We start from the raw sequence: 18,442 nt of genomic DNA on the forward strand, positions 1-18,442 counted from the left end.
AATTATTAAAATTTTATGTTTATCTCCAGGGTTGTGGAAATAATAATGATTTTTGGAACATAAAAAAAAGGAAATAAAAAAATCACTAAAAATTAACATGTAACCCAATAGATAAAATGAATTATTGGTAATGAAATAGGTATAAATAAAAAATAAGCATATACATTCATAGTGTATGTATGAAAATTAATTTCATACACAAATAAATCAATGCGAAAAATGAGAGTAAAAATCAGAATAAAAAAAAGTATAAGACGGAGAAAGCAATCGGTTTTGGTCACAAACCATCAAAACACGTGCAATTCAACCATTTTATTTACAGTGTAATTTGAAATCATGATTTTTATAAAGTACATAATTATTAAATTGAAATTTATTAGTGGATTTACTTCAATAAAATTTGAGACTCTAGTTGACACATACCGTAATACAACTAATTAAAAAAAGTCGTTGACTCTGACTCCGCTTGATATAGTCTGACTCCACGACTGCAACTCCATCTCCACAGCCCTGGTATTGTTAACCAGACTAAATTGACGTCACGAATTCAGAATCAGGGGAGCCATTAATAACGAAGAGAACGTTCATAAATTTATGAACTTTCCTTGAAAATTTCGTTAATTTTTAAAATAATTGGAATAACATTTTTATTTCGTTTTGTTTTTTGTTTAAAGCTTACTACAATGACTTCCTAAATAAAATTTATATTATTACTCACTAAAAGGCTGTTTTAAAATGAAAATACCCACTGACCCGAAACATTTTCAAAATAGTCATATTTTGGTTGATTTTTACAGCAGTATTTAATCTCATTGTAACTTACAAATAAGGATATTTAAATATTAATACAACCAACCGACATACAACCAACAGATGATTTCGTCCTGATAAAAAAATGCTCACTCGCATTTGTCCAGTAAACACTAGACTAGAAGACTGCTATGACTTTATCTACCCACTTGAATTGCAGAACAATTAAATGTATGCAATCAGAGCATTTAAGTTACATAACTTGATTGATTTATAAACATTAGTCACGTATTTTATGCACATATCAATCAAGTATACTCGCATATGTATATTGGTTTATAGAAAAGTGAAATGACAGTGATAATTTATTTCCAAAATAAAGTAAATGAAACATCAGTACTTAAATACAAGATTATCGTGATCGAATGACAATATTAGTCATGACACTCTCTAATGAATTTATATTTATTTACGTACATACAAACATTACATACATATCGATATGTAGTAACCTCACATCGATTTGATTAATACCAATAATTCTTTTCAATAAACGAATACAGGATGAAATCTAACTAGTGTAATGCTGCCTACCTTATTGTATATTTTTGTCGAAACACTGTTCCATCATGTATAAAAATCGATCACAACAGACCTAGCCGAAGCTAAATTCACCTCAAACAAAGATATACTCAAAAATATTAAACCAAAGCAAAACTAGTACTCACCAGAAGCGAAAAAACCACACACAGGCTCCAAACAACCCACTCGCGCCTTTGAAAAACTCAAAATGTGGAAGTAGCACGTCGACACAGTGACGGTATCTCGCTCGTACTAATGCTATCAGACCCAACATTCGCTAATAAAGCACAATATATGAGTGTATATTATGAATGGCTCTTAACTTTATCTTAGAACCGTTTCAGTAATCGGTCGGTGGCAACCTGATAAGTCACATTATCACCTATCCACCACCATCACCTCCACCAATGGTGAGTATCTACACATACGAGCGATAGCAGAAAAAAGCGCGTAAATAATTGCACGTGTATTCCTCATTCAGAATACTGAAGTCTGTGATAAAGGTCAATGCTACGAGTCCGGTTTCGTTGCATAAGTGTTGGAAACGGTACGCTCGGGATCGGAAATTCGGGATCGGCATTTATGTATGTAGTATGAAGCTGAAAACTGAATGAATAAACTTACCTAAAGGCGTAGTAGACACACAGAGATACACGGAACGTGTTTTTTTTATAGATAGTTTTGCATATGTAAAATAACCGCTAGCATGCCTGATCTATGCTGTGGCACCCAAGCCAAAATATTTGTATTGACTTAGGTTAGACAGCGATGGATAACGGTGATTCCTAAATTTGAAGAAATGTAGACATGCTTTTTCATCACAGAAGGCCAAGATCCGTGCTATGCGGTTCAGTTTGTTTGCGCCTTTATTCCCTCTTCATTTCAAAGAATTGGAGTATTAAAAAAAGTATATCAACTCAGTGGTCCTATGGTTTTCTAAAACCACATTATTTCAGTAGTCGTTTCATACGATTACTCCTGCGGATTTTTTCTGGCCGGCCGACAAAGTTGCTCGGCATAGCCCTGTTCTTAAGGAACAGTCTAGTAGATGTATTTAGATTTGTGGAAATTAGTAAATTAGATTAGATCTACATACATATGAGGGGCTATCACATTAAAAAAAATAGCATTTTGATTCTCATCTCAAAATGCAGAGATTTGTTTGATGCAATTACATACTTCAAAACTCTATTGACCACTATATGCAATATAAGGATCGGTTTACTTTTGATGGGAGTAATATATGTAGGATTTCAAGTTTATTTAATGAAAGTATTTTATTTAATCTAAGTAGTACTTTTGGGTAATGTGAAGATTGTGATTTTTTTAAATTTATTTATTTATATATATGTAAATACCGTATATGTACATGTAAATGATATTAAGCATCTTTTCCCAATATATGTGAACTTATTTTATTGATATCATATTAAAATTAGCTCTATTACAGTGGCAGCTTGTGGAAAATGTTACCACGGAGGTTGCGTGCACCTGTCAATAGATTTTTTCATATAATAGCCGGTTGATTTGAGGCACTGCAGTACCTCAGTCTCTATGCAAGCGCAGCGACTGATCATTTAAACAATTTTGACATCAAATTTCACACAATTTTAGGGTTTTTCCAACTTAAATTTCAATATTTTCAAATACTCCACTTCCCATATTCAATTTGTAAAGATTTTCTCTACGCTTGAAAATTTACTACTTCAATCGTATTTGCATCAATCTGACTCTGTACAGTTGTGGTCTACCTTGATTCCTTAAAAAATATGAATTCTCTTGGAAACCAACCATTCGCTTATTAACCACGTCCATTATTCAAACCACACATCCCGTCATTCTAATTTCATTCTATCATTAACATACTTCTCACCCACATCTTTCAGTTTTTGTCTCATCTCGTTAATTATCAATAAACTACATTCTTTACTTTTATTTGAATATTACCACCGAGTTTCATTGGGACACATTTCGATTTTTAATTTCTTACTAAAGCTGCCACTTCATTACTTATTCCAAACTTTAAAACCAAATTACACAGAACGGCTATAGAACAATGCAAAGTAAATTCACATTTTGAAAAATTCTAAAATTGTCATACTTTTTCTCAATATTTTTATTTAAAGTTCATCACGAGTGAACGACGCCACGCATCATTATGCTGTTTGAAAAATGTCAAATAAACAATGACTTTTTTAAATTAGAAAATCATACACACATGTACATACATACATTAACATACACCAGGAAATCTAGACCGCAAGCGTTTCGTTTATAATTAACGAAGAATAAAAACACACACACTATAAACACGAAAAGCGTATAATCGAACCTGCGTCAAATAACCAACGTTGGTACCCAAGTAATAAAAGTAGTATATGATTTATTCAAACTGTAACTCACCGAAGTTGTGATAGTCTTGCTTCACCGACGATGTCATACTTTCAGAGTCGACTTAGTTTTTTTTCCTCTTGTTATTTTTCTTGTTTGACTTGGCGTCGCAGCTCGCCAGCTATTTCATGCTTTTTCTTCAAATTTTATCTAAAACGGAAAAAAAACAGATAAAGTCGCTTGATTAGATAGAAATCTTCGTGTGCAAACATTGAAACGCTTAGGGTCAGAAGTTCTCCTTGCCACACGATTGACTGTCGAAACAAACATTTCAATGTTTCAAAAGACGACTCAAGGATATTTTCAGACGTCGTCACGACGACTATATAATAATTCAGTAAAAATTAAAAATGTGACCGCGATAACCTATGAACCGTTTACATGTATTTCATTCGTGGATCGTGTGCGCTCGTCGAGCTTGCAGCGAGAGGTCAACAGAATCATCACACTTTTAGACTCGAACGTTTTATAATTAAGTATGTACATACATAATTATATTATTAATGTATCGTGTCGAAAATAAGCGACAAGCATGTGTGCACGATGTCAGTTCAATAATATAAATCGTCAATAGATAACCGTTAATTAGGCGAAATTGTCATAATCTCTGCTCGGAGCTCGAAAAATCTGTGACGTTCAAACTGTTCATTATCGTATTATGCAATCCTACGCAATGCAGAGATAAAACGTTATAAATAATCTTAATTTTACTCCTGCTTCCACGCTACATTTGGTTATCGTTAATATTTACTTAGTATTTAATCAGTCTAGTGAGTTATGTTTATTAAACAAATTCATGAAACAATCGCTATATTCCTTCTAATCTCTTGTTATGTCTTGTAAAGTTAGATTGTAATATAAATAAATCAATGAAATGTAATGACTTAGAATATAAAAGGACATACAATGTTGTGAAATATCATACCGCATACATAGAGCTCATTGAGTATGAATATGGCAATAAATGCAGTATAAATTAAGAAAAAAATTAATACTATTAAATAAAGAAGCTTAAAATTAATACTCGATTTTTTATTATCATGACTCATGATTTTTTATTATAAGCCTAATTTTTGTTGTTTTTGCACAATTATTTTTCAATTATAAACGATGTTTTAATATCATTATTTTAACCGAAGATCGACGTTCGATGGATCCCTTTCGCACAAAAAATGGTTCACTATTGTCAGTTTCTAACAAAAACCACACTTTTTTTATAAATACATTTTACTCTTATTACATATTTGAAAAGCATCCATCCAACGACGATCTTTATATTGAATAGTAATAATTTATTACTATTCAATAATATATTATTACAAAATGTATTCATATATAAATATAACAAACTACATGGCATGGCACATACATATGTATGTTTAATTTTAAAATGTGTTTCAAATGCATCACTTGTACTAAAAGACTAAAATAATATTGACACGTGTTTTTATTCATAAAATAATTTTCTAAAATGTGTATAATACATAATTTAAAAAATAATACGAATGTAATAAAATCAATTTGCTTCACATTTTTAAACTAAAATAATTCGGAACGAAACGATAATATACATATGTACATACATATTATATATGCACATGTAATACATGCATTGAAACGTACACAGCGTGCGCAATTATTAAAATAAATAATTTAAAAAAAAAATACGCAAATAATACTCACACGTATTCTTTACAAGTATAAGCATTCATAAAACACAACCGAACACGCGATTATTATTAAAAAAAAAAAAAATGAAATCGACGCCGAGCGGAGAGAGCAAGGAGAGGGCGCTCTCTGGTGAGCTCCCCGTGCGTCCAGACACGACTTGCTCAGGATGCGAGCCTGGCCAAGGACCCGATAGCCGAGAGGAAAACTCAGAGATGAAGGTGGGCGTCTGTGGGCGTCGGTGGGCGTCGATCTGCGGAGGGCGCGTCGCGGTCGCCCCACGTCCTTATCGACACTGACGGACGGCCGGTCGCGTTTAGCGTTTGTACCTCAACGTGTGCCGTAAAAATATTATACGTACACACTTATGTATATATATATGTGTATATATATATATATATATATATATATATATATATATATATATATATATATACATATGTACATATATACATATATACATACTACTAACGCGTTTAATCTTTGTCCTCTGTACTCCGTACTCCACAGATGGTCCTCAGCTCAGTTCTGGAGCGACTCCTCCCGATCCTGAACAAATACATACATATCTGGTAGACGCAATTTGCACAAGCCAGCATTTGAGCCGTTATATCAATGTACATGGTAATTGGATTATTAGTCACATCGCGGTGGTCACAACGACAATTTTTGCTGTGAAAACCGCGAATGAGGAATATTTGGCACTCGAGTTTTCGTTAGTATGATAGCTATCGTTAGTATGATGGACTTTTCGGCTGCCAGATGTTCCGTTATAGAGATTTTAGTGACTTTTGTGACCAATGATCACCGAACCAGTGTACATACGTAGTAAAAATAGGAGAAATTTTTTTATGATCACACGAAAATTCAAACTGGAGATTTTTTATGTTTTTGTTTAGCCATAATGACGAATTGGAACGGGTCCACCACCTTACGGCACAAACTCGAGTCGATGAAGACTCAAAAAATGTACTCGTACCTACCAAAGCATCAACCTCTACAGACCCGACTTATTAATATCTATATTGAATTGAAATGTTATGTATAGTATGCGATTATTTTTTTTCGGATTTATGGGTGATTTTTTTCGGTACACTAGATGGCAGCACTGGTGGCACAAATTGAATAGAACACGGTGTACACTCCCATGTACAAAAGTTTTCGGTTAGAAATTCTTAAAAATAAACCCAGAAATCAACGTCAAACTTTATGTGCATTGTAATGTACACTGGGTCTGTAGAGGTTAAAATTAGAAGTGGGGGTAGACGGTTTACGGGACAAGTACACGTGTATACGTGATAATCATGGGAGTAGCCAACAAAACCGTCTTCCCCTACTCCTAATCTTAATTCTTTGGTACGAGTTCATTTTTTGAGTCTTCATCAACTTGGAGTTTGTGCCGTAAGGGCCACCTCTTGGAACTATCCTGCAATGTCAGTATGGCAACATTGTAATAAATAAATACCAGTGGCGTGCCGTATAATTCTATATGTTTTTGTCGCGCAGCCTTACTTACGTGTGCGCGAGCAGGATACAATAGGACTAGATGACGTCATACCGAGTCCCTTTGTATCCTGCTCGCACACATGTAAGTAAAGCTGCGCGATAAAAATAGGAAGATTTTCACCGCACGCCACTGATACATACATATGTACATTTATATTTGTACATATGTACATACATTTATATTTACATACATTTATATGTGTATAGATGCGATTAAATATATTGAGATGACAATGGAAAGAAGTGCTCGAATGGTTCCCGAGAGAATGTAAAAGGGTGCAAGGAAGGCCACAGAAAAATGTTTGTTATGAAATGTATGACAGTTGCCCAAAACAGGGATGAATAGAAGCGTTGGAGAGGCATTCATCCAGAATGACTGTAAATGAGCCGTTATATTTGAAAGTGGCGGAAGTCCAATTTTCAGTTCCAAAAGCACTATTTCTGTTTAGTTGAATTGACAAACTGTTATCACTTATTTTAAATCGATATGTATATCTATAATCTCAAAATAGTCGAATGAACGTATTATAGGCCACCAGTATTTGCAAATATTAATAAACGCAAAACAATTAATGTTTTGCGAGAAATTTCTCGAAATGAAGAAAAGTGGACATATTTCCCATTTTTTTTATATATATACGCAATACCCGGTATAGACACCCAAGGAAGCTCTCAAACTTTTAAAATAAAAATAATGACCGTTGTGAATTTCCGGCAAAATGGCTAATTTGAAATATCATTAATCAGTCAAAACTTATAATAATCGAGCTAATTACATATACTGCAATAAGTGAATATTATGGTAAGAGTAGACTTAAAAGTACGGCACGGCAAGTCTAGGTAGACTCCAGCTGCGATAGGCGTATCCAACCTCAAAGACCTTTGCACATTCTAAAGCTTTGTTTTAATGATGGGATCGTAATTCAGAATATAGGGAGTTTAATTTTTTTTTCATTTAAAAATATAAAATATTTGAAACAAATATAATTTAAAAAAACGAAACGAATTAAAAAATATTCTGGAGTAAAAAAAATCCAAAGGATCCATGAACCAAAAGTTGAGAATCGCTGAAGATCATTGGAAATAAATAAATACCCTTTAAAATCTATTTCGGATTGGTTTAACAAGCTTAAAGCGAAAACATTAAATGAAACACTCTAACTTCAACACTTGTAACAAGTACTAGCGTTAAGGCGCTCTTCCACCGAATACGTTGACGCAGACGTATCGTTTTTGCCCATACGAATGCACATAAGTCGCTTTGACGTACATATGCTCTGTCGCGGTCGTCAGTTGCGATACGTATGCGTCAACGTATTCGGTGGAATGGCGGCTTTAGGCTTGAAGTCATACGGCACGGCATGCTTAGCAAGACTCAAAAAGCTGTGATGGGCGTGTCTTAATGTCATTGCTAATTCGTACGATCTTATTGTTTCGACAAGTTTATCCTAAATTTCTTCAAATATAGGAGTCACTACTATCGATCATCGTCAATTCTTGTCAATAAAAGGATAAAATATCACCGAGAACACATTGCAGGGGGCTTAGGGAAGATCGCGACGATACAAATTCGGCATGCCACCGTTTTTTTCGCATGTGCAAAACTAAACTAAGCCAGCAGCATAGCTCGGTCGTTAAGCTTCTCTGCCTAACACCGAGAGGCGCCGGGTTCGATCCCATGAGCTGACCTCGATTGAAAAGAATTTTTCTGAGTATATCTGTAGTGCTGCTGGTCAGACCTGGACATTTGTGACTCCTGGTCGATCGTTTCCTATCAGAGTTTGCCAATTTTCTGTGATTTCATTGTTGAAACGGTTCCCGATTAAAAATTGGCTAAAAACCTTCCTACCTACTATGTCACCACTATTTGAGTATGATTAATGTACAGTAAAATTTATGTACAATTCATAGATGTCTCGTTAATTTGCGAGTTTTCAGTGTCTCGTAATTCAGCGACTTGTATGTATATTAAAAATGCTGTATTGTTTGTAATTGGCCAGGAAGGCACATTGGGGTTGACCTGTAAGGCCTTCCTGGTATAAAATGTAATAAAAATAAAAATTAAATTAAATTAAATCTAAAAAAAAACACGTGTCGCATAATACTCTGTGTCTGCACCATTAAGCGTTATTTTATTAAATAAATCCAAAATATTTCACAAAAAAAATTATATTAAAAAATCTGCTTTTTTCAAGGTTTTGGCCAAGGTAAATCGTTTGGTTGGAGGCACAGGATATTGTTTAAAATCAATAATTTATTTATTAAAAACTCCCTCTATAAGAAAAGAGCTTTTAACTGCGTCAATATTTAGGTACATTTTGCATTCGTAACTTGACATTCACCATAAAAAAATGGCAGTGAACCTATTTTTTAGATTTTTATAAGCGTGAGCAAATTCTTTCCCAATTTCCCGAAACGTGCTCTTCCTATCGTGTACTGCACAACCGTTCTACAACAAGATGGTGAAAGATGAATGGTAATGAGACATTAATAACATATTTGGAAGCGTAAACATTTTTTGGTTTGCTTGCAAATTTATAACAGAAAACTAACCTTATACCGTGGGGGGTCAACCGGGTGTGCAGTTGGGCACAAAAGAAGGAAAGCTAGCATTGATAACCCGACTCGATCTCTAAGCTACTAACCTATAGTCTCAGTCTTTGTGTTGAAGTCTCGAATTCTGAGAATGTACGTGTGCATGAAAATATTGCACTATCTAAATATCCCTGAAAGCTCGATTTTTATGGATCATAGAATTTTGATCGGGTTAAATAATGCATCTACATATAGTCGTTAGAGTAGTATAAATATGGCTATAGCACAAGTTGTTTTGGGGGTAGTAAACGAACGAGTGAATATTCAAGATTTAGATATTTCACTGAAACCAATTTCATTTTTTTACTGACTTCCTTTACGTTTCACATGGTTTTCGTTTAAGAAGTCATTTTTTATATTTATTTTACAATTATGCACTCATATACATATGTATATTTTTACATTAAACACAACATCTATGGTCAAATATTGTACAAAGTATTGCAAGTATTATACAAAGAAATTACAAATATCAATATCAAATATCAGAAATTACATCCACAGTATTTGCAGCATTTTATACAATTCAGCGAAATTCAAGATGCTGAAAACTCGAAGTTTGCGAGAAAATGTGTAAGGTTGCCAATTTGTTGGAACCATTTCAATTAAAATCGGATAAATCGGGAAACTCTGACAGGAAACGATCGACCTGGAGTCATAAATCCAAAGTCTGACCAGCAGCAACCGGTGGGATTTGAACCCGTGAACACTTTGTTCGAAAGCATTATATGCCAACCAATAGTCTATGCATGCTACTGTTTGTCACTGCAATGGGCAAAGACCACGTCCTCTTGTTTTATCCACACCACCAACCCTGACGAGTCGCTCAAGAGTGTTAAGTCACAGACACACCGAGTGTTTGTGTATTGTTTTTTTTTTTTAGATAGTTTTGCACATATGAAAAAAAAAGCTAGCACGTCTGATCTATGCTATGGCACCCAGGCCGAAAATCCTTGTATTGACATAGATTAGACAGTGATCGATGACGGTGATTCCCATATTTGAAAAAATGTAGAAGAAACTTGTCGAAAAAAAGCCCCCTGTGGTTTGAGAGTTTGTTTGCGTCTTTTTTCCCTCTTCATTTCAAATAATTGGAGTATTCAAAAAAGTATTTGAGAGATCGAGGAATCACTCATTATATGGTAATAGAAAGGATGAGAAGTGAACATCAACTTGGTGGTCCTATGGTTTTCTTAAACCACATTATTTCCGTTGTCGTTTCATATGATCATACGCCAAAAATAGTAATAATATACATATATGTATGTATATGAAAATTTCAACTCGGACTTAACAGGCGCGTTTCAAAACTTTTTCTAGATACATAGAGAAAATCACTTTCTCATTTACGCATTAATTTATTATTCTTTCGTTGAATTTTATGCGTATAATAGTTTGCGGTTTGGCAAAATATTATCATAATGTTTATAGATATATAATATTTAATTGGTTCCTACTTGAGTAGTTTCCACTCTGGTTAAATACGTTGTTTCAACATTATAATGAAAAAAGAACTATTAAATAGTACAAAAATTTTCATTTTATTATACGTTGAATAAAAATCTATTGACAGCTGTAATTTTTACAAGGCTCTTTTATTACTCGCTATAAGGTCACCTGTTGAATTCTGAAGTTTGACGCGATATGTTTGAAGATGCATATATGTATATGGACAATAAAATCCAGAAATGTAAATAGCAAGGGATCATCTCAGATAAAAAAAGAACGTTTGTATTTATGTATATTGGGATTTAAATTTCAATCTAAATATTTTTTGGTAGCAGTGCTATAGCACGAGAAAAAAAAATAAAAATCTCTATAAAATCTATTGTTTCATATAAAAAAACAAATTAAGTAGATACATATTATATGTAGATATACGAGTCGTAATAAGATGCTTTGGGCAATATCAGTAAAACGACTTGTGCCCGTCGTCAATATTGGATTAATTTACACATTCATATGTGCCATGTATGAAAGAACTGCGTTTGTTCCTATCTATTTAATATGAAAAACGATATCATTAAAATAATAAATCTTTTTAAAACTTAGATTTTTTCCAAACATATTTATGTATTTTTTCCAAACATATTTATGTATATATTTATGTATCAATATATCATCAACATCGGATATATGTATGCAGATAATATATGTAATTACACGAGTGATTAAAGTACTAGAATTGTAATGGAATACTCACTGAATGTATAATCTGTATGTAGTATAATCTGTTGTGCTTATTATTTTCACGCTTCATCTTGTTTAATATCTATAAAAATAAACACATTTTGGGAGGGATTTAAGGAATAAATAAATTGTTATAAAATATGGCAAGTTAAAAAAAATGTTACAAAATATGTGGTCGGTAGAAATTTTAATCAAATTTATTTTGACATTTCAGATGAAAGCGAAAGCTTTTTCATTGCGTCTTTTTGGAATCTGTAAAACATCCAATCTTCAGTTTCGGTCAGATCGATCGCGCCTTTTGATTTGTAAAATTCCTTTGCCGGATTCCACTTCAACACGTGCAAATCGAGACGACAACAGCCTGTTTCTACAGCAAACTGCATAAAAAATATTACTTTAAATTAGATACATATTCGTATGAAAAAAATGGCCGCTAGTATATTCACCTTGGCAACTGCTGAAAGCATTTTCTTTCCAACGCCCTTCTTTCTATGCGAGGGTTGTACGTAAATATCTTCAAGCATCAGTGATTTTCCTTCCCATGTTGAATACGTATTGAAAAATATGGAATATCCTATCAATTTACTCTCGCACTTCAAGTCTGCAACAAAACATTGAAATAGGGGGGGTTGTGCGACGAAACAATCGTTTTCCAAAGCTTAAAAAGAACAAAGTAAACAGCATATTTAATTCAATATTTCATAATAAATACATTTGTAAAATAAAATAAAACATGATTACTTGCAGCATTGATTTTCGGACCGTCGGACATTTTTTCAAAATCAGCCAGTTCCTGAAATTTTAGTCAATGTCGTTAATTATCTTTATTTATATGTAAAACAATTGAATCAAAAGAAATAAAAAATTTAAATCTAAAAATATTCTTACAATTTAGCCATAACAACAAACTACTTAAATATAGCATTTTTATCAATTTTGCTGGGCTGGTTTAAAATTTATAGGTAGATAAAAAAAGTCAGGGATATTGCCTACTTAATTATATTTTATATTGTGTGTATTGAAGGACTTTTTTGCCGCTTTTTACAAATATAAAATTCGCATAGGGAATTGTAGTTCAGTAATTGTTCGACTAGTAATTCTTTTGGCCAAATAAAGTGTGCATGTCAATCATAAATCTTAACCTATAAATTACCTGTATCATTTGCATTACAGCTACCATGTCTGCACGTTTTGCCGAACGGATCAGAGTTTCATCAGCCATTATGAGATATAAATATGCAAAATAAAATCTTAAATGTAGTGAATATTTGACCGGTAAAACAACTGTCAAAATGCTTCGAATCTAACTGACGTTGACATAAGCGAACTCTATCGGCGAATCGTTAAAGCAGTGTTCAATAAAAAAAAAAAAAACTTTATATCAATTATTTTATTATAAACACAATATGAAAACATGTTTAAATTCTTATGTACAAATTGGTATAATATATTGCATTAACTATTTGCACATTACGATGTATTTATTATAAAATAATTTCTAAAAAAATATGCAAACTTACCAACTATTCATGTAAATTATGACATTTAAAATGATTATTAATGATCACTTTGTACACAAAAATATACATATTTATTTCACAACAAAAAATTTATGCATGTAAATTGCACATAGCTCGATGCTTCGTCCACTCATTTGCGTCCAGATATATTTTCATATACATACATATGCACTTTGTAGGTATTCAAACAGAAACACTCGTTTTTTACGTAACATTTTAAAATGTTAATCATTTTACACGCAAGTTTGACAATAGAAATAAAAATTCACCTGAAAATGCATTTTTAAAGAAGAAAATCGTTCACTCAGAATTTTATATATTAAATAATTTATAACTATTTAGAAAAAATTAATTTCCTCTTGTATAATAACAATACATGTGTATAAAAATTCTTTTTTTTTTTTTTAATTTCTACTAAATAAAATTAAAATATTTATATACATACAAAGAAGACATGATGAATTTGATTGAATACACGACAAATGATAATAAATACATAAAATCCTTAGCCCTACTACTGACGATTTAAATAGCCGACATAGTCGACACCGTGCATTCTCAGAGGATAGTCATTAGCCAACTGATAATTGACGAGTCCTTGCCATGGATGTGTCCCATTCACCGATTCGTCACTGATTCGGCTCTGAGATGCCGATTCATCGACTTTAATGCTGGTGCTTGTGAATGAAACTTCAGCTAAAACAAAATGCATACATACCAAGAAGTTAAAATCTTGCATAAGCGATCATTGCACGGAAAAATATACACACCTTTCATATTACTAGTAGAGTTTACTACAGTAGTTTGGTTCAAAGGAGGAGATATTGTAGGTGGATCAACAATAACTTCAGTCAAAATTACTGGAAAAACACACTTGTAATTAGCATACTGTAAATTTCATTTTAAAAATTAGATTATGTTTGGACTTGTTGATTACCTTCCGGTTTGACCATTGATGCATCAACTGGCATTCCTTGGGTTTGCTGATTTTTCAACAGTTTGTTCATTGTATTGCGAGATTGTTTTTGTTTCGTTTCCGAGACGAGTTGATGAACAGCCTCCATGTGCTTATCCAGCAAATGTCTGCAAAATATTTACAATTTTTAAAGTATACAAACAAAAATAAATGAAAGTATACCAAAACGATAAAGCTATATTCTATTACCTGCGAATAAAAGTAGAATCGCAAAGTGTGCAATTGTGACTTTTCATTTGGCGATGAACACTGGAATAATCGTGCGACTTTTGATGAGCGTACAAATTGTATCTAAAAAGAATATATTCGCATAATTCGAAGAAAAAATTCAAACGCATCAAAATGTTCGCATTTATAGTCGAACAGTTACCGTTCAGAAAACTTCTTTCCACAAGTTTGACATTCGTGTCGTTTTTCACCACTGTGCACCCGTTGATGCCGCTTCAGATGAGATCGAGTCATTAAAGATAGTCCACATTTAGAACAGGTATGTGGTTTGACGCCAGAGTGACTTAGCTTATGCATCTTAAATGAAGACGTGTGTATGAAAGATTTACCACACAAATCGCACTGAAAGAAAAATAATCAATAAATGTTTGGAGTATAATAAGAAAAAGTTTAAAAGGGCAAGTGAGTGTACTAACTTGGTAATTTGGAGTACCAGTGTGAATCGCTTCATGTCTTGAAAGAGCACCTTTCGATGGAAATATTTTTCCACACTCGGCACACTTCCACGGACTAATTCCTAAACATTAAAATAATTATACATTAAAAAATAAAATAAAGCAGCGACAATCAAGTGATAAATAAAAATATATATGCCTATATACCTTTATGCATACCGACATGAATGTCACAAGCCTTTTTATGCTTATATGATGCTCCACAAATTTCGCAAATAAACGGCGATTTCGACTCTTCGTGTTTCACCATGTGAAAATCAAGACGTGCTATAATTATATTTAAAAAGTGAGTACAAGCTCAGAATAGGAATAACATTTCATTATAAACAGGTCGAACCTTGAGTGTTGAAGCTAGCATAGCACTCTGTACAACGCAGCAATTCTTTACGTTTCTTTTTCTTCTCTTCGGTTTTTATATTAGACGTAACCTGTAATCCGGCAGTCTGTAACTGGCTAAGTATCGCATTGGAATTCACCGATCCCGACACGGTGAGTTTATCTTTTTTACTTTCGCAGGCGGAAGATTCCGCAGCGAATAAGATCGAACTATAAGGCACCTTTTTTATGGTCAAATCTGATATCGACAACTTTTGTTTGAGTTGAGTTATTGTCTTTATGGGTTTTATATTGGTTTCGCTGGTCGCTTTGCTGCGCACGGGTTTTTTCAAATGTCTACTCTCTGACTTTTTGGATTTAGTCTTTTTCGATAATACGAAATCGTCATCAGTAATACTTCTGAAATATGTCAGATGACATGTCAATACAAATATTCAATGAAATATAGACGATTTCAGCAGATAACAAATTACCTGCGGTGAGATTTTCGTTGTCCTTTAGATCGTTTAGATTCAATACTTGAATTACAGGATGTAATGACATCGGGATCTAAAGCCGGATCTATTCTGTGTACTGAAAATGCGTGGATTGCGGCTCGAGATTTGTCACTAAAAACAGATGAGCACTCTCGACACGAATAATCATTCATATTGCTGAAATCAAAATAAATATTTAACTTAGAATAAATGTGATTATTCAAATAGTTTTTTAAGCAATTAGATAAATAAATTGAAAAGCAATGAAATTAAAATACGTTCTGTATTAGGCTACAATTAATCCTGTTTATAAATATATGATTTTCACATTTAATATAAATGTAATTGAAATTCAACAAAAATCTTTAAGATATTACAATTTTTTCCAAAATTAGAACTGATTTCACGGTGTTTCTTGGTGTAGCATTTTCATTAAAATAAAGTTCATAGTTGCATAGTGGATAATTATTGATTCACTATTGAATGTATGCAAAAGAGATGTTGCACAAACGTAAAGCATTAGTTTGATTTTAGCTGTAATGTTTATTTAAATGATTTGTATATGTATTCAATAGTGGGGAATGACAATCTTAGGAAGATTTGTATGAATTAACCTCGAACTCTCCGTCTTGACCTCGTCGACGCCATTGGGGAACTGGCTATTATCCAACAACGCATTCAACTTAGTCTTATAGAGCGGCTCGTCGTCCGAATCGGAGAAGTGCGCCGGAGACAAGGGCACATCATCGTAGCACTCAGTCTTGATAACCATGGCAGAGTCGGGCACGCCAGGGTCGGTGACGGGGACAGAGACGGGCGAGGTGGCCGGGACGAACACCTCGACATCGGTCTGGGTCTGTTTGTGAAGATTGAGAGACAGGGAAGAGCCGGTGCAAACGGCCACCAGCTGTTCCCGAAGTTGTCTCCAGCGCAGTTCGGCCAGCTGGAGACGAGCTACGAGTTGGAAGCATCGCTGGCAGACGCTGCCCGTCTCCCGGAGAAGCCCCGCGGCCACGGCGAGGGAATGTTGCACGGAGACGGAGCCGCCTTCGGGGCGCTCGTGCACGTGTCGTGCCGCGTTAGAGTCCGCAGCCAGGAGCTCGCCGCAGGAGACGCACGGGGCGCCCCCCCCACTCCCCTCGCCCCTCTCCACCGACATATCCTCGCTCTCCTCCGCCCCCCCGCTTTCCTCCATCGCTCACTTGCTCATATCCCTACAATAACAATAAACGCCACGGCTTGACGTCTCACGTGTTTCTTAATTATTGACACGGGCCTTAATGCCCAATGTGTAGACCATCGCCGACTTTCGCTACGATCCAACTTTTGACGATACAATGAAGATAAGACGTAGTTCCCTATATTCCATGGGAAGATCGAGGTTGTAGGAATCTCGTCGTCGTCATCGTCATCGAAACCTTCGAGAATATTCCGCAACAACAAACTACATTCCCGAAACCCAGACGACATGCATCTGCAGTCGTTATATTAAACTCAAGCGGAACGCCCCTACCAGTCGAGTGGAACCAAAACGGTCGAAACACGCCGCCACCATTAAAATACATCGAGCGGAAAGGCGCCAAGCATTCCAGAAAATTCGACGCCTCGACGAAAACAAAATTCCTCTCGTACGCGTCAATAACCACTTCCATCAAGCATTCCAGAAAATTCGACGCCTCGACGAAAACAAAATTCCTTTCGTACGCGTCAATAACCACTTCCACCAAGCATTCCAAAAACACTATAAAAGGAGGTACAACCCAAACCACGCCAGTCGACCCACAACAGCAAGCGTCGACACACAGCACCAGACCAGTCGACCCACAACAGCAAGCGTCGACACACAGCACCAGACCAGTCGACCCACAACAGCAAGCGTCGACACACAGCACCAGACCAGTCGACCCACAACAGCAAGCGTCGACACACAGCACCAGACCAGTCGACCCACAGCAGCAAGCGTCGACACACAACAGCAGACCAGTCAACATACAGCTCCTGACCAGCCACCACTACACTACGCGGACTTGGAAGATCAACCAGCCGGACGAGCCAGCAACACACTGCCGTATCCAGAGACCTTCCGAACATAGCCGAACAACGAGCCAGCAACACACTGCCGCATCCAGAGACCTTCTGAACATAGCTGAATGCCGAGCCAGCGACACTCTACCATATCCAGAGACCGCTGAACGACATACTTTTGCCCACAAATACCATACCTTTGTACAACCATAGGCAAACAATAAAACTAGCACAACAGTGTTTCGTTAAGCCGGGATACGGTCAACACACATGTAACCCGCCTACATTGGTACTACTCCGACGTGATCTACGCAACCTTCTGATCATTCAACAGCGCTGTCAACACATCGCTACCCCGCCTACATTGGTGACCCCATCTTTGAACCACACAACAGTGTTTCGTTAGGCCGGGATACGGTCAATACATCGTACCCCGCCTACATTGGTGACCCCATCTTAGAACTACGCAGCCTTCATAGCAGTCAACAGCGCAGTCAACACGGCAGCCCACAGTGCAGCCTTCACAACAACCAACAGCCGCCACGACAGCAGCCCACAGCGCAGCCTACATAGCAGCCTACATCGCAGCCCACATAGCAGCCCACATTGCAGCCTACATAGCAGCCCACATCGCAGCCTACATAGCAGCCTACATCGCAGCCTACATAGCAGCCCACATCGCAGCCTACATAGCAGCCCACAGCGCAGCCTACATAGCAGCCTACATCGCAGCCTACATAGCAG

General features: G+C 35.4%; 3 protein-coding genes across 5 annotated transcripts in view; all 3 read right to left on the bottom strand.

Moving 5' to 3' along the window:
• The window catches only part of LOC143916896 (uncharacterized), a 66,941-nt gene extending 61,206 nt beyond the window's left edge, over positions 1-5,735 (bottom strand). For 2 of the 3 annotated variants that reach the window (XM_077438164.1, XM_077438163.1), the window contains exons 1-2: positions 5,407-5,688; positions 3,736-3,873 (exon numbers count right to left, since the gene is read on the bottom strand). In XM_077438164.1, the coding sequence (XP_077294290.1) occupies positions 3,736-3,772 (37 nt within the window). In that variant the 5' untranslated portion in view covers positions 3,773-3,873; positions 5,407-5,688. Of the gene's footprint in view, positions 1-3,735; positions 3,874-5,406 lie in introns of all 3 variants that reach the window. The other variant, XM_077438165.1, reaches the window with a different exon arrangement.
• A 6,144-nt stretch (positions 5,736-11,879) lies between these two features.
• On the bottom strand, positions 11,880-12,904 carry LOC143917323 (thialysine N-epsilon-acetyltransferase-like). Its single transcript, XM_077438804.1, has 4 exons — positions 12,836-12,904; positions 12,424-12,475; positions 12,129-12,340; positions 11,880-12,059 (listed from the first exon to the last, which is right to left on the bottom strand). Exons 1-4 carry the CDS (start codon positions 12,902-12,904, stop codon positions 11,880-11,882), a joined length of 513 nt encoding a protein of 170 aa, XP_077294930.1.
• A 151-nt stretch (positions 12,905-13,055) lies between these two features.
• On the bottom strand, positions 13,056-17,072 carry LOC143916895 (uncharacterized). Its single transcript, XM_077438162.1, has 10 exons — positions 16,288-17,072; positions 15,671-15,850; positions 15,199-15,596; positions 15,009-15,128; positions 14,823-14,923; positions 14,549-14,748; positions 14,368-14,469; positions 14,140-14,285; positions 13,973-14,062; positions 13,056-13,898 (listed from the first exon to the last, which is right to left on the bottom strand). The coding sequence occupies exons 1-10, from the start codon at positions 16,866-16,868 to the stop codon at positions 13,717-13,719; spliced, it is 2,100 nt and encodes a 699-aa protein (XP_077294288.1). The 5' UTR covers positions 16,869-17,072; the 3' UTR covers positions 13,056-13,716.
• Between the last annotated feature and the right edge of the window lie 1,370 nt (positions 17,073-18,442).

Source organism: Arctopsyche grandis, chromosome 9 (assembly GCF_051622035.1).
Source record: "Arctopsyche grandis isolate Sample6627 chromosome 9, ASM5162203v2, whole genome shotgun sequence".
In the NCBI taxonomy this organism is placed as follows: domain Eukaryota; kingdom Metazoa; phylum Arthropoda; class Insecta; order Trichoptera; family Hydropsychidae; genus Arctopsyche; species Arctopsyche grandis.